General features: G+C 42.1%; 1 protein-coding gene across 1 annotated transcript in view; it reads right to left on the reverse strand.

Moving 5' to 3' along the window:
* Positions 1–2,428: 2,428 nt before the first annotated feature.
* The window catches only part of LOC132816931 (serine protease HTRA3-like), a 39,857-nt gene continuing 22,221 nt past the window's right edge, over positions 2,429–20,064 (reverse strand). The window contains exons 7-9 of the mRNA XM_060826959.1: positions 17,694–17,751; positions 16,635–16,730; positions 2,429–5,538 (exon numbers count right to left, since the gene is read on the reverse strand). Of these exons, the coding sequence (XP_060682942.1) occupies positions 5,370–5,538; positions 16,635–16,730; positions 17,694–17,751 (323 nt within the window). The 3' untranslated portion in view covers positions 2,429–5,369. The remainder of the gene's footprint in view (positions 5,539–16,634; positions 16,731–17,693; positions 17,752–20,064) is intronic.

The following is a 20,064-nucleotide window of genomic DNA, read 5'->3' on the forward strand; positions in this document are numbered from 1 at the left end:
GAGGTGGGGAGGATTCAATAGTCTTAAATTACATCCAGGCCAGTTAAAGCCTAACTTCGAGGGTGCAGTTCTGACCTTAATGTTCAGAAATGAACCCCTACAGGTGGAAGGCACATCAATAGGAGAGCATATTGGAGATAGTGATCATAACTCAGATTTAGAAGTTATGGAAAAGGACAATGACAGAGAAGCTTGTGGCAGATGGCAAGAGCTCAATCTGGCAGATTCCCTAGAGGCGTCTAAAAAGATTAGCTGCAAAAATGCCTATCACCTTCCCTCAGTAATGAAACCCTTGTCATTATTGTCCTTCCACACCCCTCCCTGAGCAGGTAGAGCTCCCAAATGCCACGCCCTTGGCTCTGACTGGCCTCCATAGAGGAACCATTGCTCTCAATCTTCCAAGGCTGAAAATGATTTGCAAGTGAGATGCACCGGAGGGATTCCCTCGCTACATGCCTGGACCCTTCTGTCTGACATTCACCCCGCCCCTTTCTTCCTGCACTTCCTTGCAGGGTGACCATGTCATGAAACATATCAAGCATGAACCACAGCCTTGTGAATGTACCATTGTGCCACCAGCTACCATTTAAGTTCCAAACTCTGGAGCCTTTCAGGTGCTTCAGCCGGAAGCACCTCTTGGACACATGTTTGTCCTAACTGCCAGGAACATCTAGGATTTCTCACAGTGCAGATCACGGGCATGAGGTCCCCAGGCGTACCTGAAGTGAATCAAATATTGAGATTTGCTTTTCTTTTATCCTTAATCCTAGAAATCGTTTGTGTATGTTCCGAGTCCTCGACCCTGTACAATCTATATGAATAAATTGAATGAAGGGACTAACTATTGTTGCCAATTTTTCTGATGATACAAGGATAGCTGGAAAAGCAAGCTGCGAGGAGACTAAATCTGCAAAGATTACAGATAGCTTACTTGAGTGGAAAGCGGATTTGTAGATGATGTGTTCCTATTTTCACGTCCTTACCTTCAGTGCATCTTGCTTGCGATCAGTCTTCAGGTCAGATTTGGATACAGCTCCACCTCACCCATCTGAAGGACAAGATGAGCACCAACACGAGCAGCACGAGGAAAAGGATTAGCACCATCTGCAGCAGCCACTTCCTTCCTCTCAGGGCTGGGCACCAAAGATCACATCTAAGCTGTGACCCTGACACAGGCCCTGCAGAGGTCAGCTCTCTCCACAGTTTTCCTTCCTTACCCACTAGTGCAGTACCTGGAGGTGTTTTATATTTACACACCAGCTTCAACAGAATAAGTTATTATTGTTGTTGATGTGAGAGCACCAGGGCCTCTGAGGCTCCAGTTTTCACAGTAGCTTGTTCTGCTGATAACTGCGGCCTCCTGAAACCAAGAGCTTTTTCCCCAGTACAATAGATTGTCAGACAGTGCTCTTTTTACTGGAAAGCCACCCCCAAACCCCAATGTTGAAATGAACTATGTGGACGAGGAACCAACACCAATGCTCTGATGAGAACAGGATAGGAGAATAGAGGGTTAAGGAAACTGATATTTGGAATGTCTTCTGAAGTGCACCTTTCTCACCTCGAGGATGTGGATCCTTTTTCATTCACATGCATAACTAAGCAGCATGCTCAAGACTGCATTTCAATCCAAACACTCAGGGTACTATCTCCAGGTTGAAGGTCACTGCAGACCTGCTGCTCACTTCCTCAGTGTCTTTCATCGACTCATGCTTGACTTGAGGTTTTCAACTTTGTCCTCACCTTAGGAAACCTCACTTCAGTCACCCAAACAGGCCCTTGAAGAGTCTAAGTCCCAGGAGCATAGCCTTCACAGGTCACTTCTCCATTTTCATGGTTGCTGTAGTGTTAAAAGTCCATGCACAGTTCATTTTTCTAATCACTGCCAGGGTCTCTTTAATTGTAATTTTTTTCTTTGAGAGGGCAAGTAGCATGACATACTGAACCTGTCAGAGTGGTGTAGTAATGTGGAAATGAGATGCTGATATTGTGGCTCAGTTAGAATGTCCCAGTAAGTCTGTTTCTTTGGTAAATGAGTTTCTCCAAATCAGCGAGGAGCCTTCCTGCTACCTGTGGATCAGGTTATGTTGAATTCCAGCTTACAGCTTTAGTTTTCTCACTATTTAATTGGTGGAATGTTTTGTTCATTCAGCACTGGATATAGTTGCAGTAGAGAAGGTAAGGAAGTAGTTATGTGGTCAAGTTAAACAGTTCTAGTGCTGAAGCTACAGGCACTACAAAGCCAAGTTTTGGTCAGTAGGTATAACAAAGAAAATAACAAACGAGGGGGAAAAAAAGGTCACGGGTGATTTGGGTAGCAGAAAGATGGCATTGTGTGAGATAACACTTCTGAATCAAAAGAAAAAAGGAAAAAAAAGGCATGTTTTGGTCTTAATGATATCATAACACTGTTTTAGTCATGTGGCAGTTTAATGGCCCAAAGTAAATTACTCCAGGGCAAAGTAAACCTGTCATGTTATCTGTTTACAACATGTCACTTCAGAAAATATACCTGCACTATTCATTGTATTTCTATTATTATTCAAAAACAGACACATTCATTCATGAACGATTACCAATTCTTCACTCTTTTAAATGGCATTTTGTGCATAAAATTGTTAATAACTCTGTTGGCACAATTGGTATAAAATGCTGCATATTCATAAGGAACATTTAATAAAATGTATTTTTCAAATGTACGATTTGCCTGAGGAAGTACAGTTTTAACCCTTTGCAGCCTGCATGAGTTTAGTGCATGACTATTATTCCAAAATTGCCCAGATTTTTTGGCAGCATAACTGCACACAAAAAAAAATTCAACTTCTAATTATTCTTCCTGAGGAATTGTTGATATAGAGTAAAATTTCAAAGCGATAGCAGGTAGAGTATGTGGGAGTCCTAAAGTGGATAGCATACCCAAATTGTCAGGGCTTTTTACTTCCATAAAATGTCCCAGAGCCCAAACTAAACGGAGTCAGTTCCATAATCTGACCAGTGGGCAAGGGTGGCATTTTGGCAGCAGGAATCCAGTAGGCAACAGATTAGCATGGAAAATGGTCCTGGCTGTTGGTGGATTAGACAATTGGTTTGGGTGCTTTGTTTATAGGTCAATTGGGAGCCACATTCTCTCAAAGCTGCGAGACTGTTGCTGAGAGGTTCCACACAGGCCACTCAGCACCAACCACTTGCAGAAGCCACCGCCAGTCACAGACCACAGAGGTCTGCGCAGTGGGAGAAAAGAAAATTACAGGGAATGTTGGTCTCGATTAGGGTGACTGGAGGGGGGAATCGGCTCGGGAAAATTATGAGTAGGGTCCTTCACGATTGGAGTGAAGATGGAAAATTCGGAGACAAAGGAAAATAAGGCTTCATTGTGAAGGTTAGAGAAGCCTTCTCTTGGTCCACAAGAAAATGTAAAGTAATATTTTCAAACTGGGGCATCCTCTGATCTACAATCCATCTCCTGGCAAGATTGCTGGGGGCGGTGGGGTCACCCTCACTACACTCCTCTATGTCTTCAACTAAACCTGTTGAACAGATCCTGATGGTGTTATTGGGCTTGAATTGTGTTGGCATTGAAAGACCTCAGTTCAATTCTGTGGATATACTGCTTAAAGGAGCAGATTATAAGAGGGCACAAAATAGAGACAGGGTGACCTGAAAGAGGGCTGATGACTGCTCTTGTTTCAAGTTCCCTCCATCCCAATTTCAGCAATAAATATTGAACAAGCCTGATGCAGTTCTACAGAAAAAAAATCTGATATGCAAAAGCAGGACTACTGCACTAAATAACAAAAAAAACTTGTCCTGAACATTTAACCTAAAAAGTGTTCATTGTTCCTCCAAAAAGTGAGGAGTGAGTAGGGGAATTGAGACTGGAAAACTTGGAAAGAAGAGCTTTCCCTCAGGCACTGCCAAATTTGACCAAAGGATCTTATTAACTTTTTTCCTTGACATTTCCTGACTGCAGCTTGATGGGTTAAGAGGCTCTAAGGATGCTAGGAACTAGAAATTTTTCAAAGTAGTAAAAATGCTGGAAATACTTAGCAAATCAGCTGCATCTGAAGCGAGAACCAGAGTTATTGTCTCATATCAACAGCCTTTAACCTCTCACGAAAGCTCTCAATCTGAAACATTAGCTGGGTTTAACTCCACACACACAGCTCCTGAATATTTCCAGATTTTAAGAGCCGGTAGGACCTTAAGCACCAGGCTATAGGATAGAATAGAGACAGGACAGTCTGGGAGAAATGGGTATCATGGTGGGTCAGTGGTTAGCACTGCTGCCTCACAGCACCAGGGACTCAAGTTCAATTCCAGCTTTGGACGGCTAAATGTATGGAGTTTGTACATTCTCCCCATGTCTGCGTAGGTATACATCCCTGGACACTATGGGCTAAATTGCCCATAGTGTCCAGGGATGTATAGGTTAGGTGCATTAGTCAGGGGTAAATATAGAGTAATAGGGGAATGGGTCTGGATGGGATATTCTTCAGAGCGTTGGTGGGGATTTGCTTGGCCAAAGGGGCTTGTTTCCACACTGTAGGGATTCTATGAGAAGTGGTACAGGCTGGCTGAAGGGATCAGAAATCTATGAAAGTGCAGGCTGGAGTGGGATCAGAGTTGTCAGATTTCAAATCTCAGGGAATGGGGTAGGCTGAGTCAAAAGCTTTTTTGGAGGTGGTCTGGGGGAGACATCAGAAGGGTCAGAGGAGCAAAATGTTAGATTACAGTGAGTTGATAAGGCAGGAATGCAGGATCTAGTAGCTAAGCAGCAAGATACTGACCTCCTGGAACCCCTTTCTTGAGTTGCTGGATTTCTCAACACTGGAAATTCCAGCCTGTCAGAGAATTGTGGATTGGTATGAAGCTGCCAGCTTCATTATGGTTAAATTGTAAACCTTCCTCCTGAGAGTTGGGCCCTCCCTCATCTCACCTCTGTCAAAACTAGAAGGGGACAGGATGACATGAAATTATACTTTAATTCCTCAACCTCCCACCCAATCCAAATCAGCCCTTTTAACCTCTGGGATTAAAAAGTTCCCATGTCTCAATTCAAATAAGTGTGAAATAAAATTACATCCTCCAAAGGCAGAGATCAATAGCATTTATCAGTTGTAAGTGCTAAAGATTTCAACATGGGATGGGCAGTGGGGCAAAGGGAAGAAAAAAGGCTTTTAACAGGGGCTCACAAGTGGGATGTAATGTGGGAAGGGGGGGGTATCACCTAAAAGGTGACCAGCAACATTACAAACAACTACCTTACTCCACTGTGCCATCTGTTCCAGCAGCTTGATTGGTCCTTAAAAGGGGAAAACAGCAATGGGGAATATCCCAGGCTGGAAAGGGTTAATTATGATGGCTACATTTCAGTTGTTAACTAAATCAGGTTCAATGTTAAAAAGTATGTCATCGTTTCCCCGGCGGACTTCAAGCAGCAGAGGGAACTCCTTCTTCACAGCTTCTTGCAAATCATTGGTTGTCTTTAAGGGAACTCCATTTACTTTGACAATAACATCTCCATCCTGGATTCCGCCCCTGCAGGTAAAAAAAAGTGGATAAATGTCAAAATATGATAAAGCTAATGTGAAAATTTCTTCAGTAGGTATAAGATGTTTTATTGTAAAATATATTCACTGTACATGAAGTTTATTCTGGATGGCAGCATCTCTCTAATCATTATATGCAGGTTTTGCTGCATTACTCCATTGCTGGGTAGAGTTTGTTCTCTGCTTGAACATTATTGTTGTTTCAGTTTGGTCAGTGGGTACCTGGATTCTGGTGTATGTTACTGATTTAATCCTGTACAACCTGGAGGCTCCCAGAATCAACACTGCACCCAAAAAGAACAGACTCCAGGACCTTGATTTTAACACCCAACCACCAAGCCCAATTGTGAAGGAAAGTTTGATGGGTTAAAAGTTAAAATTAGGATTGAGCAACTTAAGCCAGTCACTATCTCTTTACAATTTAAAGAGACACAAATCAGCCTGAAAATAAGGCAGAGGCCTAGCTAATATTCCACAGTAAAATGAACAGAAAATTAAAAGGCATCTGAATGGGTATATGTATAGGAAGGGTTTAGGTGGATACAGACCAAGTACTGGCAAATGGGACTAAATTAATTTAGGATACCTGGTCGGCATGGACAAATTGGGCCAAAGAGTCTGATTTTCATACTATACAGTTCTATGACTCTAAAACCCATCTGCTGAGATTCCTGGCAGCACATCTGGAATCGATACGATGGGCCAAGTGATCTCTTGCTGCCCTCCAATTAGCTGACTTCCCTAGTTCCCTTCTCATTGGTGGCCCTGGCTATATTCGCTCACTGCACTCACACACCAACTCGAATCACGTGCAGGCCGGAGCCTTTGTCCTGTACTACATGCTCCGGGCCATTACCTTTCCTCCTGCTGCCCACCAGCTATCATCAAGCAGGAGCCCAAAACAAAAACTCCACCAATCAAAACCTCCCTATCGCACAGGTTTTCTTCTGACTACTACAGTTCCTTCCTGCGACCTCATTAATATCAAGACCCATATTTTGGGTAAGCCTTATGGTCAGATGTCCTGTCACTATCTTTAAAACATATAACATTGCTTATAATGTTTCAAATCTTTCATGCAGATTCAACAACATTGTGGAGGTTTGGAATGTTGACAGCTTGATTGTTGCACTGTGGTCTTCTTATGACTTCAACATTTAAATTTTGCAATGTTTCTCCTTAAATTATTAATATAATTGGACACTGAAAATAGTTAACATCATTGGTCTGTTGGATAATCTGATTAACTATAGGGTACAAACACTCCTAAATATGCATACATACATAAAACAATAGTTTCAGTCACCTTGTTATAGGAAGCAGGTTATTATACTGGAAAAAGAGTGCAGAAGAAATTTACAAGGATGTTGCCAGGACTCAATGGTCTGAGTTAAATGGAGAGGTTGGACAGGCCAGGACTCTTCTCTTTAGAGTGTAGGAGACTGAAGGGGAATCTTAGAAGTGTATAAAACAATGAGAGGTATGGATAGGGTGAACGCACTCCCAGGGTTGGGGAAATTGAGGACATCAATTTAGAAGGGAAAGAATAAAAGGGAGCTTGAGGGGCAACTTTTATATAAAAAAAAAAGAGGGTGGTATGCATATGGAATGATCTGCTAGTGGACGTGGTTGAGGTATATTAACAACATTCAAAAGGTATTTGGACAAATACACCGAAAGGAAAGGTTTAGAAGGATGTGGGCCAAGTGCAGGGAAATGAGGTTAACATGGTGGACATTTTGGTCAGCGTGGACCAGCTTGGGTTTAAAGGCCTGTCTTCATGCTGTAGGACTCTAATGAATAGAAGCAAACTATTCAGTCCATCAAGCCCACTCCCTAATAACCCTAGATGCCACTGCCCATCAAGAATCTATCCGTCTTGGTCTTAAACTTTCAATAAGCCCACCACTGCCTTCTTGAGATACAGAGATCCAATGATCCACAACCCTTTGAAAAGGAAAAAAAGGGTCTCCTCTATCTTGAAAAGGTGATGTCTAATTTTAAAAGACAGTGTCCCCTGGTCCTGGACTGATCTACAAGGGAAACATTCCTTGTCAGTGTTAGAAATGTGGGTCTTTTTAACGGGTGAAACTGAACAGTTCCAGAGTCGATTGTGAGCAAACGATGCTTGTTGAACTTTGTATTTAAGAGTTGGATGCCTGGGCCATTGTGGTAATGTCCCTTCACCAGACTAGGAAGCCAAGGGTCAAGTCCCACCTACTCTGGAGGTGGGTAATTACATCTCGGAACCGGGTGATTAGAAAAATAGATTAAATTTTAAAAGTATCACTGGACTAGAAACCCAGACGCCCAGGCTAAAGTTCTGAAGGCATGGGTTTGAAGACCACTTGGTAGATGGTGAAATTTGAATTTAATTTAGGCTTCTTGTAGTGTACAGGTAGTGTCCCTATCTGTGGATCAAGAGGCCAAGGTGCAAGTCCCACCTACTTCAGAGGAGTGTAATAATAACTCTGAACAAGTTGATTAGAAAAATAGGTTAAAATATTTTTTAAAAGTTGGCTGCCTGAATGATCTTTCAGTCTGTGTTAAATCCTAGCCACGTTAGGCTTTTAAAAACACAGCTGGCCTCTTCCGCAGTAGGGAGTTGGCTTCTGGACAGGGACAAGGTCCAGAATAGAAAGTTGGAAATTGGCATTTATACTAAAGAGATTGACAGTAAATCTCTTAAGGTCTTTTGCTGCCTAATTCAACATAAGGAGATCAGATTGTTAAATGCTTTCCAAGTCCACCTTGTCAAGATCATTTAGGATCTGATACACTTCAATCAAGTCACCCCTCACTCTAACCTCAATGGAAACAAACCTAACCTGTCCAAACTTTCCTTATAAGACAACCCAGTCATTTCAAGTATCAATCTAGTAAAGTTACTCTGAGTTGCCTTCAATCCTTACATCCTTCCTTAAACAAGGAGACCAATACTACACACAGTATTTGAGATGTGATCTCACCAATGACTGTATGCTATGTTTCATACTAAAAGATATTATCCCATCAGCTTTCTCTGATTATGTGCTGTACCTGCACACTAACTTGTTCTAATTAATGAGTTACATCTCTATTTCAGATTTCTGCAGTCATCCTCCACTTCAATAATAGCAATTTTTAATTCTTCCTGTCAAACTTTTACTACATTAAACTCCATCTGCCAGACTTTTGTTTATTTCTTTACAATAATGCTTTTCTACCCATCTTGATGTTGTCTGTAAATTTAGCTGCCATGTCTCCATTCCCTTTCTCTAACCATCAACTTTAGTGAACAAATTAATCAGCTTCAATATATGTCTCTCCTCGTACACTGAAGTAGTTTAAATCTCATTTATATGTGAGAGCTTCGTGTAAGATTTGGAAAATACTGATACCTAGTGAAAGGCTGAAAGCAATGCAGAAGCAACTTAATCTCAGTGGTAACAGGAATGGTAAAATGTAGATATTAACAATCCCTTGATTCAGGGGAACACGTGGTCAGAAATTACATGATATTCCAGTTTGTTTCTTCTCCCAAATAAGTTATGCATGAAAGTTACAGACCTTGCTCTCCTGGTTACTTCAATGCCCTTGACCTGTTCAGTTTCACGTGTAGCCTTTCAGGCATTTGGCACATTTTTGAAATTCCGCATGCAGATGCACATTGACTATCAGTTATTTGCCACTAACAATTTCCTGTTGCTAAATACTTTTCTCTCCCCTATGTACTATCAAGCCAGACAACTCCTTAGTTGCTGCGCAAAAGCTGATTTTTCATTGGTCAATGTAATTCTGGCAGAACCCCTGTCCCTAACCTCTCCTAAATTTGTTCCTTTTGAAATATTGAGCTCAAATGTTTGGAATTGCACCTCCTCACAGACCAAGAGCAAGCATGTGTTTGTGTTTTTCAAACAAAAAGACAAATTTTGGGTGTTGATGATGGGGGAGACATTAAAAATGTCAAAGTGAAAATCATGCAGATGTGAAATTCCAGTCTCTTGGCTGGAAATCTTCCCCAGTGTCTGGGGCTACCCAAGCCTTCGAGGGGGAAAACAGAGAAATGAGATTAGAAATCCCAATTCTTGTCTTTAAATTGGAGGGAAGTTTTGCTCATGCGATACTGGAGATCAGATAATCAGTCTCGCAGTTTACAGATAGCCGAAGAATCAAGAACAATTGTGGTGACATAGAGCTGCATGTCAGTATTGTTGTGAAATTGACACTATTTGGATATATTACTGAGTAGCATTTCAATAAGAAGTTGGAGGACCCAAGGTGAGTGACCCATGGCAGTCACCAAGGGTAAATGTGAGGGAATGGGATTGATGGTGCCACTCCGGCCAAGGATAGACAGAAAAATGAAATCAGTGAGAGCAGTCCCATAATGATATCAACTATGTCAAAGGCTGCAAGGAAACTGATGAGGACAAGGGGTTGGAGTGAAGTAGTGTTGAGTGAGCAGTCGGTGGGTCTCAGTCAAGAGTAGATTAGATTCTGCAGTGTGGACACAGGCCCTTCAGCCCAACAAGTCCATACCGACCCTCCAAAGAGCAACCCACCCCTCCACATTTTTACTGCTGACTAATCCACCTAACACTATGGGCAATTCAGCATGGCCAATTCACCTGACCTGCACATCTTTGGACTGTGGGAGGAAACCGGAGTACCCGCAGGAAACCCACGCAGACACGGGGAGAATGTACAAACTCCACACAGACAGTTGCCCGAGGCGGGTCTCTGGCACCGAGAGGCAGCAGTGCTAACCACTGTGCCACCCACAAGAGCAGAGTAGCTCAGACAAGACATGAATGGAGGTAGGAGAAATACAAGAGAAGGAAACCAGTCCAGGGTTTGAAATGGGACAAGCTTTAGGAGGAGACTGACCCATTGGTCTAAATGAAGGGATGAACATAAAGGACGTAGGTGGTCAGTTGTTTTCAAACTAAGTGACAGAGAACTCCTCACAGTTCTCATTGGATTTGCAGATAGGTGAGAGAGGTTTAAGAATGGATTGCATTGGAGAAAAGAAGCATTGGCTTACTTTTCCAATTCAAGATCAGATGCAACAGATGAAAGCAGGGGCTGGTATTGTTTTGTGTAAATCACTGCCAGACCTGGCCGGGAGAGTGAAATTAGCCATTACCCATATTCATTCAAGCCTGTGTCTTAGATCTAACAAGCAGAACTTTTTAAAAAAGTATACATTCAAGGGTGTGAGCTTTACAGCTGGGCCAGCATTTACTACCCATCCCTAATTGCCCCTGGAGATGGTGATGGAAGCTGCAAGTTTGAATCACTGCAATCCACTTGATACAATTACATACAATGGCTGTTAAAGGAGGCAGTAGAGAGTTTTGACCCAGTGACAGTGATAGAATGGTAAATCCGAGGAACCTCAATTATCTGAATATCAATTATTCGAGTTTCGAATTATCCGAAGAATACCTCAAGAAACATTAACAGCAAAGAGATGTTACCAAAATTGATCACGCCTTTTGTTTACAATTATTAAAATTGAACTCAGCTTACTGAAATACTGCAGAGAACAGTCCTGGACATTGACGGGAGCCCAGGCACCGTCTCCAAATGACTGACCACCCGCCCTCCCTCTCTCTTTACCCCCCACACACACACTTTCCCTGGAGTTCTACACAAGGGTGTATCTTAAACCCCCTTCCCCAGATAATCTCTCCAACATTGCCCTGAACAGGGCAAAGGTGGAACCTGTCAAAAGGTTGTGTGGGGGGCTGCGGGTGTTTGTGCTATTTTGAGATTCATCCCCCAAAAGGCAGCACCAGTCTTACTGTTGGTGTCCACTCCTCCTGCTCCTGGCAGGGGAGGGGAGTGAGGTTGGGGTGGACGGGGGGGCTGATGGGGGCGGGGCCTCAAGGGGGAGCAGAGTGGCAGGGTTGGACAGGGGGCTGGGGTGCGGTTGGTGGGGAAGTGAACAGTGGGGTGGGGGCACACATGTGCTGCTGCCTAGTCTCCTGAATGGGGAGCAGACTTAGCAAGTGCTCGCTGTATTAATCCCATTGAACTAATGGGAGTGGGCCGGGGGGCGGGGCGGCGGCGGTTGCAGGAGGCTTCAGCAATGCTGCAGGTCCCTTACACACAAGCATGTGTCCGCTCAGCAACAAACCCTGAGGCAGAGAGGGGGAGCAAGGCAGGCAGAGCAAGGAAAAAAAGGAAACTTCAGAAAACTCCCAGCCCCAGAGGAAGGGCATTGAATCAGTCATCCGAATAATCAGTTATCTGAAAGAAGTAGTGTCTGCCCATCTCGTTCGGATAATCGAGGTTCCTCTGTATATTTCTAAGTCACGATGACAACTGATTTGGAGGGGAACTTTCAAAGAGTGGTGTTCTCACACATTTTATTATGTCACCCTTAGCTTTCAAATGCAAGTAGTCATGAGTTTAGTAGCTGCTGTCTAAGAAGCCTTGATGCAGATTTGTAGCGTAATTTATAGGAGCAGCAATACGTGTCATCTGTGTGTCAGTGGTGGAGGAAGTGAATGTTTTTGGATATGGTATAATCAAGTGGACTGTTTGAACTGGATGATGCCAACTTTACGTTTCAAGAGAGTTGCACTCATTGATTTAAGTGAGAAATATTCCATCACACTCTTGACTTGTAGGTGGTGGATAGGCTTTGGGGATTCACGTAGTGAGACACAGGTCCACAATCCTTTATCTGAAACACTCAGGGCCAGCTGGTTTTCTGAATTGTTCGGATTTCAGAATAAGTTACAGTTTACCAGTGAAATGGTTTAAAAATCTTACTGAGCCCGAAGACAGAACTGATGCCTGCCAGTGCTGGGCCATGCCATCAAGTCACATCTGAGTGACCTGGGTCAAGTGGGTGTGGAGTTGGGTTAACTGTTTGCATGCCAAACAACTTTGTTACAGAGAAAAAAAACTTCACAAGAAAAACTTCTGATTTCAGAGCTTTTCGAAATTCCAGATGAAGGATTGTGTACCTGTACTTGCTTTTGTATTCTGAACAGTTCTTGTAGCCATCTGCACTTATACGTCTAGTCCAGATAAGCTTCTGGTCAGTGAATGTTGATACTGGGATGGGGGTTCAGTAATGGTAATACCATTGAGCGTGAAGGACAAAGGTTAGATTGCCTCTTACTGAAGATCATCAATGCCTCGCATTTCTATGGCTGTTACTAGCCACTTATCAGTCCAAGGAGAAAGTGAGGTCTGCAGATGCTGGAGATCAGAGCTGAAAATGTGTTGCTGGAAAAGCGCAGCAGGTCAGGCAGCATCCAAGGAACAGGAGATTCGACGTTTCAGGCATAAGTCCTTCTTCAGGAAGAAGGGCTTATCTGAAACGTCGCATCTCCTGTTCCTTGGATGCTGCCTGACCTGCTGCGCTTTTCCAGCAACACATTTTCAGCACTTATCAGTCCAAACCTAGATAATGACCTGGCCCTGCTGGATATGGACTACTTCAGTATCTAACGAGTTATGAATGGTACTGAACATTTGACAGCCATTCTGGGGGAATGTCAGTGAGAGAGACAGCATGGGATTTAAATGGGAACTAGGACATGGAGGGTGGATGTTATGTTGTGGTTGTACTGCAAAAAAAAACATGCTGAATGGTGGGTCAAAGGCTAGACAATTAGAAACTTAACGTAAGTGCAAATAAAAAGTACAAATGTTTCACATCAATACTCCAATTGCATTACTAACAAATGGGCCTTTGATAGATAAGAACGGGCCTTATCTATCAAAAATATATTTAGTGATTCAAATATTAATATATTTCTTCAAGGATTTGGATTGCTAAGAATCATCCCCTTATGAATCTGGATTTTATTTGTACTGATGGGATAGATATGAACATAGTGATCAAACTATTTATTTTTAACAGATTAACAAGTTGAGACAGATTTACAAACTTTTACAGTATATTAACAGTATATTACCAGAGAGAGAACCAAGCCCTTACAAATGTTCAGATATCATCTTTCTTTCAAGTATTTTAGAAAGCTGTTTCTGTCAATATTTCATAGATCAGGGAGTCTGTCTAAATGATTTTCAAGTCAAACCACTGTATAAAATCTTCAGTGCTGGATGATGACACCAAGTCCTCTCCATCACAGTCCCGGAGGTAGCTGTGAGTAGTTCACGGTATAGGGGCAACATATTTGCACTGATAGACAATTCACTAGCTAATATGGAACAGGAAGTAGGTTTAAATTGGTAATTTTCAGATAGGCAAGATGTAATGATTGCAGGATCAGGGCTGGGCCTCAACTTTTTACAGTTTATATTAATGATTTAGATGACAGAGGTGAAGATCTCAATGCTAAATTTGCAGATGACACTAAGATATGTAGGAAAGTTAGTTGTGAAGATGACATAAGGTAGCTGCAAAGGAATAGAGATTGGTTAAGTGAATGGGCAAAGATCTGACAAATGGAGTATAATGTGGGAAAACTGTCTACTTTGGTAGAAAGAATAAACTAAAAAGCATTGTCTAAATGGTGAGATATTGCAGAACTCTAGCACATGAATTACAAAACATTGGTATGTAGGTTGAGCAAGTAATCCGGACTATTAATAAAATGTTATCATTTATTGTGAGGGTAATCAAACAAAACAAGGGAGGTTATGCTTCATTTGTACAGCGCACGGGTGAGATTACATCCTGGTATCCTTACTTAAAAAGGAAGAATGCAAATACAGTGGAAGCATTTCAGAGAAGGTTTTACTGGACTCATTCCTAGAATGGGTGGGTTGTCTTGTGAGGAAAGGTTGGAGTGGTCACTTTATCTGCTGCCATTTGGAAGAGCTGACTAGATTGAAACACACAAGAACTGGAGGAGTCTTGGCAGGATGTTTCCCCTTGTGCGATAATGTAGATCGAGGGGCTCACTATTTAAAATAAGGGATCAACCATTTAAGACAGACAAGGAGAAATGACTTTCTTCTAAAGTGTTGGGAGTCTTTGGAACTTCATTCCTCAAAATGATGATGGAAGACATTCTTTGTACATTTTTAAGGCAGAGGGAGATGGATTTTTGGAGAAAAAGTGAGGATGCTTGAGATCAGAGTCAAAAGGTGTGGCGCTGGAAAAGCACAGCCAGGCAGCATCTGAAGAGCAGGAGATTTGATGTTTCAGGCATAACATCTTCATCAGGGTAGAATCTTGACAAGCTTGGGGTTAAAAGTTATCAGGGGTAGGCAGAAATGTCAAGTCATCAGATTAGGATTTTATTGTATGGTGGAGAAGATCTGAGGGGGTTGAATGATCTGCTGCTACTCCCAATTTGCATACTGACACATTTAAATAGGAACCCTGGTCTGTCCATCATCAAATCTTTTAGTGACTTTGCCAAATCCACCACAGCCAACTTGCCCCTCATACCTGGATAGTTTTCCTGGTTTTGATTTAAGATAATCTCAGCACATCCAAACTTCAAATTAAGTTCAGATTCATACTATCATATTATTATGGTCGTTATTTCCCAAAGGCTTCTTTATGGAGTTATTAATTAGTCCTTCAAATCATCACATAATACTGAATCTAAAATAGCCTGATCCCTAGTTGGTCTTCAACATTTGTTCCCGAAACCAACCTGTGCATACTCCAGGAATTTGTTCTCCACTATATTGGTGCTGGTTAGGTTTGCCCAGAATACACGCAAACTGAAGGTGACCATTATCACTGTATTACCCACATTAGTAGTATCTCTATTTTATTAACTTGTACTATGCCCAACGTTGCAACTATTGTTTGGTGGCCCACAAAATATTTGTACAAGTGTTTGCATCCCTGATTATTTCTCATCTCCACCTAAACGGATCCTAAATCCAGCTTTCTCTATCTGAAATCTCTCTCACTACTGTACTGATCTTCATGATTAAGATTACTAACCCACACTTGCTTATTCTTTTTTGCATATCAATCCTACATGACAAATATCCTTGGATATAGCCACATCTCTGTAATGTTAATGAAATCATATCCAGTTACCTCAACCTTGTTGCGAATGCAGTGTGCATTTGAAAGCAAGGAAGTAATGCTAAACTTCTATAAGACAATGGTTTGGCCTCAATGGGTGAAAAGTGCCCAGTTCTGAGTAACAGCAAAGGTCAAAAATGCATAAGGGAGGGTGCAGAGAAGCCTCAAGAACAGTTTCCTCCGTTATGTAGATAGATTGGAGAAGCTAGGACTATTCTTCTTGGAGAAGGTTGAGGTGATATTTGATAGAACTATTTCAGATCAGCAGGGCAGTAGATTGGGAAAATATATTCCCACTTGGAGAAGGATCGAGAACCAAAAGGAGACAAATTTAACGTGATTAGCAATAGAAGCAACAGCAAAATGAGGAAAAGAAATGCAGAAAATAATTAGGACTGGATGTACTCTTGAGGGTCTTCAACAGGCCAATTCGATTATGGCTTTCAAAGAGAATTGGTTAATTAGCTGAACAGGAAAAAAGGCACATGAATTAAACTGCTCTTGCAGAGAGCCAGGAGATACAGTGGACCAAATGGGCTTCTTCTGTGCTCAATTCATTCTATGATTCTCTAGTTCCACAAAAGAATGTACAACAAGCTTATCAATGATACAAGATTAGGCCTTGACAACATTAGAAATAATACATAACTGAGCAGTCAAATGTTAACTCCCTCAAATAACTAATCTGCAGGCAGGAAATAAGCTTTGCAATAAACTGTCAACATGAAGAGGATGATACTCCTGATTTGGAAAACAAAATGACAATGAACAGACGTCACTCTCAATTAGTGTCCAAGGTAATCTCTAGACTAGTTGTACTGAACACTGCTAATATCAAGATGGATATTCTGGTTATCTATGAGGAAGGATGTTTTTGATGGAGGTGTTAATTTGTGTTTAACACACAGCAGGAGACTATGACCAAGAATATTCAGATTATTCTGTCAAATGGTCACAAACATCCCACATATCACTGAAACCCAAGTCAAAGAACATAATCAGCGACATTCCCTTTGTTTCTGTGCATTGCTCAACAAATCTGAACCTCTCTAGCACTCATTTACTTTATAGACCATTATTGAAGGTTACCTGTGCATAGTTCTGAAAAGGATGGAGCTTACCTGAACGCTGGTGAATCCGGAATCACTTCGTGTACATAAATGCCAGCATTTATATCAGGAAAATCAGGGTTTTGTTGTTTCAGTTCTTCGATTAGGCTGGGGAAGAACAGAAAAGCAGGCCTTTAACAAGAAATTGGTTAAACACTAAACCATTTACAATCAAAATAATTTAACAGAATAGATGCTGTCAGCATAAATATTCAAAATTGCTGATGAAATTATTTTAAATTAATCATCGTACCACGAGTGTGAACAATATACAAACGTGAAAATAATTTGCACCATATTACCACCATCTGACGGGAGTCACAACATGACAGATTCCTGGTGATAGTTTGCACTGATCCTCCGGGCTATGATTTTAAGGACAAGTGGATATAAACAGTTTGGAAAGCTAATGTTGCTTCCCAATCAGGTCAGTGAAATAGGAAGAGGAGTGAGGACGAGAAGAGGCCAAAAATGGTAAATCTTTTAACATCTTTTTGATTTCTACTGTGGGGCTAAGATAAATAGCACTTGGCACTGTGACAAAACATTTAAAGGACACCAACCCACAATGTAGGTTGCAACTCACATCCTCCACCAAAACAGCCAACTGCTAGGTATTTTTGAAATCTCCTCCCTGCCATTTCCTGGTAATCCCTGCGAGTTGCCACTTCCTCCTTTATTCCACTGGGAAACTGACCAGGGACTTGCAGATGATGCCGGGAGTTTGAATTTCCCAGGCCGAATACTGCCATGTTGTAGCACTTCCCTTGCCTGATGATTTCTCACCTATCTGGGACCAAAACTGGGTGTGAAGTAGAACTGCTGTGATACAAACTGCTGTGACAACAATGCTCACAGCCAAGCAGGAAGGGAGCTGCTGGAGGGATGCACGTCGGGGTCAGATGATGTAGAAAGAGTGCTGGATGCCATTCTGATCTCTGCCTGCACGTGGTGTGCTAGCTTCTCATTCTGCACTGTAAGCTCGGAGGTGGTTGTTTAAAAATGAATCATGAACCGCTCTCAGATCCAGACTGAAGTGTTTTGAAAAGCAGCATTAAAAAACAAACTTACGCAGGAGTTATGGTCAGCATCCTCACTCCAATGAAACGCTTTTTCATACCTGTAACATCTTTATTAAGCACAAAACAAAATCACAATTGTAATCTCTCTAGACTAATAATATGGCAATCAATTTATATTTTAAATAACTATCTTTATGGTAATCATCATCTACATTATTCATACATTAGTTCTGTTTGGAGGATTCCAGCCTGGTGCTGGCATTAGCTTTCCAAATGTTTTTTCTCTTTTTGCTGCTTCCTTTTCTTCTTAATGTACTGAGCTCAGTACCAACAGGGGTGGCATTCCTCCAATACGGATTCTAGCTCCTGAACACACTGATACCATCACTGGGGTTGAAAAGCATCCTGTTAATCAGTATCAGGACACACAAAGGCAGGCTGCAACGCTAAAAGTAACCTTCTGTCCACGTTTCCAATTTATCTCCCATCTCTCTTGTCAAATTTCATGATTCGTGACAAGTGCCATATAATGATCACATCTGGCAAAAGTGAATCTAACCAGTTCCCTCCACTGGCATCACCCGTGAATCACCCACTATCGACACCCTGTTGGTCAATGCTCCTTCTAAACGGTGTGGCCCTGCAGCTGCTTGGGAAGTTCCACGTATGACAATTGGAACGCTGACTCACTGATGTCCAAATGTGGAGGTCACTGCTGCATATGGACCTTGGGAAGTTTGTGCAGTGATAAAGGAATTGGGGGAACACTGCTGCTGTTCCCACTTAGCAGAAACGGAGCTGGATCAGCCATGTAATGCAACTAAAGAAGTAGGTTAGAGATGGAGTGTTCTGTGGAGAGTAACTTAATTTCTTGCCTCCTCAAAGGCTGACCACCGCCACCTACAAGGCACAAATCAGGCATCTGATGGAACAATCTTCATCTGCCTCAATTGGTAAAGCTCTGACACTTGTCATTTATTCTATCATATTCCTGGCAGTGGTCAGTACACACCTTTGGTAACATATTCGAGCCTCCAACACCATCACTACAGCCGCCTATTTCCATCTCTGTAGAATCATCCTACTTCACTCTAGAATTCCAATGCACTTCTGCCTAGTATCCTATGTTCTATCCTCAATAAACTTGACTTCATTCAATTTCTGCTGCCAAAGTAGTAGCTAGCACCACCACCACCTTATCAGCAGTCAGTGCAGGTCAGCAAGTTTAAGTATCGCTTCACAGGAACATCAGTAAGTCATTCAGCCCATCGAATCTGCTCCACCATTCAATACAGTCATGGCTGTTCAAACCTTTTATTCAACCCCTCCTGATAACCTTGTTTAAGAAATCTATCAATTTCTACTTATAACAAAGACTGAGTCTCCACAGCCCACTGTGACAAAGAATTCCAATGTTCCCAAGCCTCGGAGTAGAAGAGGCATTCTCCCAATCTCTGACCCAAGTTCTAGACTCCCAAATATGGGAAACACTTTACCTGCATCAAACTTGAAATTCTCCTTATTGTTTACATATTTCTGTGGCATTATCTCTGCCTATTTCTGTAACTTCCTCAGTCCCTACAATTCAGGGCCTCTGTATTCTCGAATTCTGAATGTTGAACTTTCCCAACTGCTAAACCATTGGTGCCAAAGCCATCTCCACCTCCCGCCTCCATTAAGAAATTCCTTAACACTTACCTCTTCAAATCGGAAGAGGGGGCATGGGGGAGGGGGTGGCAAAAGAGGGTCACAAAAACTAGAAATATTTGGATGCTATTAACATCACAGAGTCAAGACTGCAGACTATGATCACTGGATGTTCAGGAAAATGTCAACTGCCTCAATGAGTAGTTGAGACATATAGTAAGGCCATTGGAGTAGACTTCGGTGAGCAGTATCTATCACATTAAAGTAGACACACACACACTTGGTAGAATATAGAAGTATGAATTGAAATTGAGCTTCAAGGCCTTAGTATCAGTTGCATGACAAACCCCTTCATTTCCCAGAAATTAAAATGCCACAAACAAGGAAATATCATGGGTCCCTGCTGTGGTGGGAACATTTAGGCAGTCAATTCTATGTAGGCACAATGCTGGGATGCAGAGGGGACAATAATTGTGAAGTGGGGGGTGGGGGGTGCAGAGAAGAGAGATACTCAACATGTGTGCAAGGTGGGGCAGGAGATTATACTCTATTGAAATCCATGGGTTACTGATGGTCACGACCACCTGGACTTGAGAGGGACTGCACAGTTCGCTTGCAGGAACGACTAAGCTGTAGGACCAGAGCTCAGGGTAACCTAGAGACAGGAGATCATAACTCAAAGCAGTACATGGGAACATGTAGAAGCTCAGTACTGATGGGTTGAATGGAGACAGCAGGAAGGAACGTGGAGACTCTCAGATATCCCGATCCTA

The sequence above is a fragment of the Hemiscyllium ocellatum genome, chromosome 1, assembly GCF_020745735.1.
Source record: "Hemiscyllium ocellatum isolate sHemOce1 chromosome 1, sHemOce1.pat.X.cur, whole genome shotgun sequence".
Classification (NCBI taxonomy): Eukaryota; Metazoa; Chordata; class Chondrichthyes; order Orectolobiformes; family Hemiscylliidae; genus Hemiscyllium; species Hemiscyllium ocellatum.